Raw genomic sequence first — 7235 nt, 5'->3', positions numbered from 1 at the left:
CCAGTCCTCTTCTGGCTGTGCCGGGTGGAGATTATAACAGAACATTGCCAAGATGTTCAAATGTTCATAAATGACCAGCATGGTCAAATAATAATAATCACCGTAGTTGTCGAGGGTGCAGCAAGTCAGCACCTCAGGAGTAAATGTCAGTTGGCTTTTCATAGCCGATCATTAAGAGTATCTCTACCGTTCCTGCGGTCTCTAGAGAGTTGAAAACAGCATGTCTGGGACAGGTAGCACGTCCGATGAACAGGTCAGGGTTCCATAGCCGCAGGCAGAACAGTTGAAACTGGAGCAGCAGCTTGGGTCAGTCATACTGGTCAGGTATTCTGTCACTGTGTACTCTCTGTTTAGGGCCAATCAGCATTCTAGTTTTCTCCGTTTTTTTGTTAACTCTTTCCAATATGTCAAGTAATGATCTTTTTGTTTTCTCATGATTTGGTTGGTTCTAATTGAGTTGTTGTCCTGGGGATCTCTGGGGTCTGTTTGTGAACAGAGCCCCAGGACCAATTTGCTTAGGTTCATCTCTCTGTAGGTGATGGCTTTGTTATCGAAGGTTTGGGAATCGCTTCCTTTTAGGTGGGTGTAGAATTTAACGGCTCTTTTCTGGGTTTTGATAATTAGCGGGTATCGGTCTAATTCTGCTCTGCCTGCATTATTTGCTGTTTTACGTTGTACTCAGGGGATATTTTTGCAGAATTCTGCATGCAGAGTATTAATTTGGTGTTTGTCCCATTTTGTGAATTCTTGGTTGGTGAGCGGATCCCAGACATCGCATCCATAAAGGGCAATGGGTTCTATTAATGATTCAAGTATTTTTTGCCAGATCCTACTTAGTATATCGAATTTTATGTTCCTTTTGATGGCGTAGAAGGCCCTTCTTGCGTTGTCTCTCAGATCGTGGAAGTTACCTTCTTTTGGGGGGGGGGGCAACGGTGTCTAGATGGAATTTGTATTTGTGGTCCTGGCAACTGGACCTTCTTTGGAACACCATTATTTTTGTCTTACTGAGATTTACTGTCAGGGCCCAGGTCTGACAGAATCTGTGCAGAAGATCTAGGTGTTGCTGTAGGCCCTCCTTGGTTGGGGACAGAAGCACCAGATCATCAGCAAACAGTAGACATTTGATGTCAGACTCCAGTAGAGTAGGGTTAGGCCTTCTCTGCGTCGCTCTCGCTCTGTCTCTCTGTCTCTACAGTCAAATCCTTTCTGAAGTTCACTGATCATTCAAATTACGACAATGAATTAAATTAAGCGAATTACAGAAACAAAAATAAACTTCCTTCTTCTCTGAATCAAATCCTTTACATTTCCAATACAATTAGAACACACTGTGATTATCCTGCCATACTTTGAGGAAGATCCACCTCCCTCTGTGCAGAAAAACGAATCAATGAAAGAATTCAATCCTGCAAAGTTTTTTTCTTCTTCACAACTCGCATTCCGTGTTCTACCATGAGCAGACTAGATATTGGTATCGATGTTATTCAACAACAACAAACAGAAGGGAGATCGTGTAACTGATAATGACGGCTGACTAACACGAGCATTGATCCCTACAAGCTAACTGAAGGTCAACCTGAAAATAAAAGGGATTTTGTTGACGCGGGCTTGCTGGACATCACTAATAGCAAATCTACAAACACTGGAACATAAGTGATAAAGTCTTGCTTTTTTTTTTACATTGATTCTATCAGAAAAGAACAAGGCCAATTTCAATGGATTGTGATGATTGTGGCAATTCTGGAATAAGCCGTTCACACCAGTTTGTACCTCATTCTTCCATCACAAAACAAACATTCAAAGTTTTTCCAGTGTGGTTAATTGAAGACAGATTCTATTCTTTAATTAATGCACATTTTCTCTGCATATTGAGGCACAACGGAAACTTGCCCAAACAGTCCATACTATTCATTCATTCACTCTCATCAACTCCAACACTTTCTTACCAGCCTCTCAACACAATAGCCCCAAATGTACACCACAGTAAATCTACCCCAAAAGGGAAGCACTGTAACAAATCAACACCTTTCATTCATCCGAGGTAGTAGTTGTCAACCCCCCCTCATTTAACAAAGAAAGCAGTCATCAACACCTTCCATATAACCTCCCACAGGGTCTGACTTGGCCAGACCGCTCAGTGTTCCGCTAGCTAACAGAGAGGATCACCTGACAACACTRCTTTCATCCCTGTGCCATCTTGGTCGCAGTGATATCCATCATCAACGTGAAACGATGCGGAGTATTGTTTTCTAATATTGTAGAGGGGAAGAGAAAGGAACATCAACTCCTCTTAGTCAGGTCCCAACTACTGTACATGTGTCAATCGCTCTTACCCAATTAGGGTTGAGTGCCTTGCTCAAAGGCACATTGACAGATTTTTCACCTAGTACGACCTGGAATTCAAACCGGGAAACTTTTGGATACTGGCCGAACGCTCTTAACCGCTAGGCTACCTGCCGCCTCTTTGTAGACCAATGGACCACAACACTGTGTACCTAATTAGCAGAGTGCACAGATGCTGGGGATGGAGAGAGAGACGCTGGCATGCAGTCACCCCTCTTCATGTCGCATTGATCTGGGAATTATTAATTCTTCACTGACTGAGAGCCACACTATCAAATTGACATATAACAACAACAAAGTCAGACTTTTATAATTCATATTAGAATATTTAGAACATACATTTCCTATTGTTTATTCAAATTCTGATCACCTGGAACTACTATACACTGTAAAGGGGTTGCCGTGAATTTGGCAGTAACTTACAGGCAACTCAGTGGCTAGCAAAATTATGTATTTCCTTTTACAGTACACCTACTGTACACCTACTGTAAAAGGCCTCTTGCGGGGACGGGGGCTGGACGGGGGATAAAAAAAAAAATATATATATAGGACAAAGCATTTGCATGTTTCATGTTTCAGTGTTACTTGCTTCGAAGCGAGCATAGAAGTTATTTAGCTCGTCTGGTAGGCTTGTGTCACTGGGCAGCTCTCGGCTGTGCTTCCCTTTGTAGTCTGTAATAGTTTAGTGCCCTGCCACATCCGACGAGCGTCGGAGCCGGTGTAGTACGATTCAAGCTTAGTCTTGTATTGATGCTTTGCCTGTTTGATGGTTCGTCGGAGGGCATAGAGGGATTTCTCATAAGCTTCCGGGTTAGAGTCCCGCTCCTTGAAAGCGGCAGCTCTAGCCTTTAGCTCAGTGCAGATGTTGCCTGTAATCTATGGCTTCTGGTTGGGATATGTACGTACGGTCACTATGGGGATGACGTCATCAATGCACTTATTGATGAAGCCAGTGATGTGGTGTACTCCTCAATGCCATCGGAAGAATCCTCGGAACATAATCCAGTTTGTGCTAGCAAAGCAGTCCTGTAGCTTAGCATCTGCTTCATCTGATCACTTTCTTATTGACCAAGTCAATAGGAAAGTGACCTGCCTTACTCAAGAAAACAAAAAAGAGACCATGTTTGTACGCGGCTTTATTAACTCAATGATATATATATAATTTTTTACATTGTTTGCAAACTGATATGACACGTTTTAATGCCAAAATAACATGCAAATCAGGCACAAAAAGTGGGGTCTCAAAACAGGTGGGTCACTATAACCACATAGGAGTTAAATTGGTACAGCGTTCTCACTCACAGGTGCAACAAATATAGCCTCTTACAAGGCAAACCGCAAAATACGTTAATGAGCCTGAAACAACATCACCGTGCACTCATTAGTGGTCAAAAGGTTTTTAGCGCTCCAAAGATACGTTATGCTACTGTATTCTGTGGGGTGGAATTACAGTATCATTCGAAATACAGCAATTCTTTCCCTGCCCACAAAATGTTTTGACAATGCACCATCATTTACAGTATGTTGCAGTATAATGCTTCACGGTATTTTATTGTTGATTAATGTAAAAATGGACCGTTTAAATCACTGTTTTTATCACAGTGTAATGTTTGGTGTAATTTATTTAGGTAAATCCTATACAGTAAACGTTTTACACACTTCGTTTGGTTGGTTCACTTCAGACCTTGACGTCCCTCAATCCTATCAATCCTAATTGTTTGAAAAGGTTGCAAGTTTCCAATCCCACAATGCTGTACAGTTACAGTAATGTACTGTTAAACCAAGATTTCTTTGGAATTGACGGTATAATTGACTGTTTACGCTTCAAATCACCCAGAGTGCATTGCCATATATGGCAATTTTATGTAAATAATTAATACGGTACTTCTTAAAGTTGTACAGTGTGGTTAAGAGTATTGGACAAACACGCTTTTCAGAGTATTTTCAGAGTATTTTACTGTTGATTATACCTCAAATTAAATTGGCTACAACTGGGGTTGAAATGAAAACTTAGAGGAGGGTGGCTCTCCAGGAACAGGGTTGGACAGCCGTGCGTCACAGTGTGCACACTAGCAGAAAGAGTCCGGACAGGTGCCCATTGAAACATGGATATTTACAGTACACTACCTCTGAAGGAGCAGATAGGCTGTGTGTGGAAGAGGCATGGTGGTGTGCGGACACTGTGGAGGTTTCGAAGCACGACCACATATCACACATACCCAGCCTAGCRCAATCTGCAAAGCACTGYACATTATTTTAATCCCCCTGTCATAACTTTGGCCAGCCCAATCTGAACAATATTTATTGGCATATTGGCTTGGAGGTGATAAGGCAGAGAACAACAGCTGCTACCAGCTTGGGCTGGTTAGATTTGGCTGATACCATTGATATATGTTTTTCCATACAACACCTCCTTTTCCTCTATCTGGTTTTGGGATCTAACTCTTATTACAATAAAAGCTCTGTATTTTTTTGGGGGGGGGGCGAGATGAAAGAAGGTGGAAAAACCAACGTGAAAGATTTCCAGAAAGAAATGCCTTTGTTATATCTCTGTGTGATGGAAAAATAGAGAAATAATTATACTAATATCAAAAGGGCACAAAAGTTGAGGCGGGGGAAAAAAGACATAATATATATATCACCATATTATCAGAATATCCTGGAGGTGGAATAATGAAGGGCCTAGGGAGTGTGGACAGAGTGACTATTTTTTGTCTTATCATCCAGTGGGGGGGAGGGGGGGGGGATTATCAGGAAACTGCAGACTGCCAGGCTGGAATTCTAATGGTAATAATGGGGTGTCTGATGGTATATCTTCTACAGCTTATCTCCTCCATTATCTCCCCTTATCACCTCAGTCATCGGGGCAAATTAATGGAGCTCTTTCAGACCTCCTCTTTTTATCTGCTCTGCAGAGGGCACCCCAGAGAATGGAATAAGCTAAATATTAAAATACTCTGCTCACTGTGAATCGCATGGCCAGATAACAGGCAGGGGCAATGCGTTCCATTGAAGGGGGAGCAGAAAAATCCTTCTCACCCTTTAACAACCTTTTTGTCCTCTGCTATAACTGTCTGTGCTGATGGGCTGGCTCTCAGGCTCATCACATTCCCCCAACCATACTTGAGTTTTTACTTTGACGTATAACCCAATGATAGGGGGTGAGACGTACACACCGTATTACAGTACACACTGTATTAAAGTACATACAGGTCATGTGCGTTGACCTAATGTAAGTTAGAAGGGTTGAAATAGTTAAATGATTTAAACACACTAGAGTTGTTACTCTGATAACACCGAGGCAGTCCAATGACATAAGGTGAGCAGAACAGACTGCATTATATACAAGGTAAACACTTCACTTGAACCCTCGGTAATAAGGGTTGCATAACACTGTCATAACAATGACATAACATATATCATAAACAGCCACGGACATAGCCATGATGAAATATACATATATATTTAGAAACATGTAAACAATGTGTAAACAAATGCCATATGAGGCCAAAGGTTTAGGACAGGTCATCAGAATGTGTTGGGTGATATGACCCCGAATCAATGATAAATGACTATACAAATCTTCCCACCAGCACACGGAAAAATTACATTTAATGCAGTGACTTTTAGTAGTTAAAAATACACGGAACAAAAATGTAAATGCAACAAGATTTGACTGAGTTACAGTTCATAATCTAAGGATTTCACATGACTGCTGATGGAACATGAATACATTGTATTAAATCATACACTTCTATGAAATAGTATGAAAAGAGCCACAACAAAAAAGGTAGGCTGCACTAGCTCAAAAATAACAGTTGCAAGAATTACCACATTTCACAAAACTCCAGAACATTTTGTATACAACTATTTACAAATGATTGTGACCATTCATTATACAGTATATAGGCCTACTGCTATAATGATGATGATTTCTTACAAATACGCTTGCATATTTCCACACATGCTGTATTTTTTCAACACGTAGAATATATTTCACAATAGAGAGACAGAGACCTTATTACAATCAACTTTTAATTCGTAAATATTTCAGTAGCCTGTGTTTTCTGTGTTTTAAGAAAGCAACACAAAAGACAGATAATAAGTCATTTACGTTTAAATTGCCTTGGATTGCTTTGCTTCCTTCGGGACATGCCTAGGCTGCTGAAATATTTACGAATCAAAAGTTGATCGTAATGGTGTCTCTCACTCTCTATTGTGAAATACATTCTATATGTTGAAGATAATACAATATGTTTTTTCAATATGTTTTTTAATAAAGCAACACAAAAGATAGAGAAATAGAAACTTACATTTAAATTGCCTTGGATTGCTCTGCTTCCTTCGGGACATGCCTGCTCAGTGCTCAGAGCTGAGAGCTGCTCACTTGATTCCTTCTATTATTTTCTCAAATTTGCCTTTTGATTCATCCAAACGCTAACCACTATATAGGTATTGAACAGTAGGCTACATGTAACTGACATGAAAAGACTCGAGCACCCGTGGTGTATTTAGCTTCTCTCGTCTCTCGCGCTCGTACCTAGTCCTTTGAGAGAGCTGTAGTTCTCTGATGTGCGCGTGAACTGAAGCGAGACGTTGACAGAGGATCGCGTTTTTGTTTCAGAATGAGGTGTGTGACTCCCGGTGTTCCATTGCTGTAGGCGCAGTACTCCCAGGACCAGTGGGGCCCCTTCATTCACGGCAGCCACCTGTTTTGAGCCCCACATTATTAGCAAAAAACGGGAAAGAAATATATATATATATCATTGAGTTAATAAAGCCGGGCTTGCCTGTTTTTTTGGGCTTGACTGTTTGCATGTTATTTTTGCATTATTATGTGTCACATATCAGTTGGCAAACATTAAATATATATAATTGAGTTAATATAG

General features: G+C 40.8%; 1 protein-coding gene across 1 annotated transcript in view; it reads right to left on the bottom strand.

Moving 5' to 3' along the window:
- Positions 1-6958, bottom strand: part of LOC111955567 (zinc finger protein ZFPM2) — a 95239-nt gene extending 88281 nt beyond the window's left edge. The window contains exon 1 of the mRNA XM_023975776.1: positions 6660-6958. Within this exon, the coding sequence (XP_023831544.1) occupies positions 6660-6699 (40 nt within the window). The 5' untranslated portion in view covers positions 6700-6958. The remainder of the gene's footprint in view (positions 1-6659) is intronic.
- Positions 6959-7235: the final 277 nt, after the last annotated feature.

Source organism: Salvelinus sp. IW2-2015, linkage group LG31 (assembly GCF_002910315.2).
Source record: "Salvelinus sp. IW2-2015 linkage group LG31, ASM291031v2, whole genome shotgun sequence".
Classification (NCBI taxonomy): domain Eukaryota; kingdom Metazoa; phylum Chordata; class Actinopteri; order Salmoniformes; family Salmonidae; genus Salvelinus; species Salvelinus sp. IW2-2015.
The sequence above is the reverse complement of the archived record's forward strand: the minus strand, read 5'-3'. Positions and strand labels throughout refer to the sequence as shown.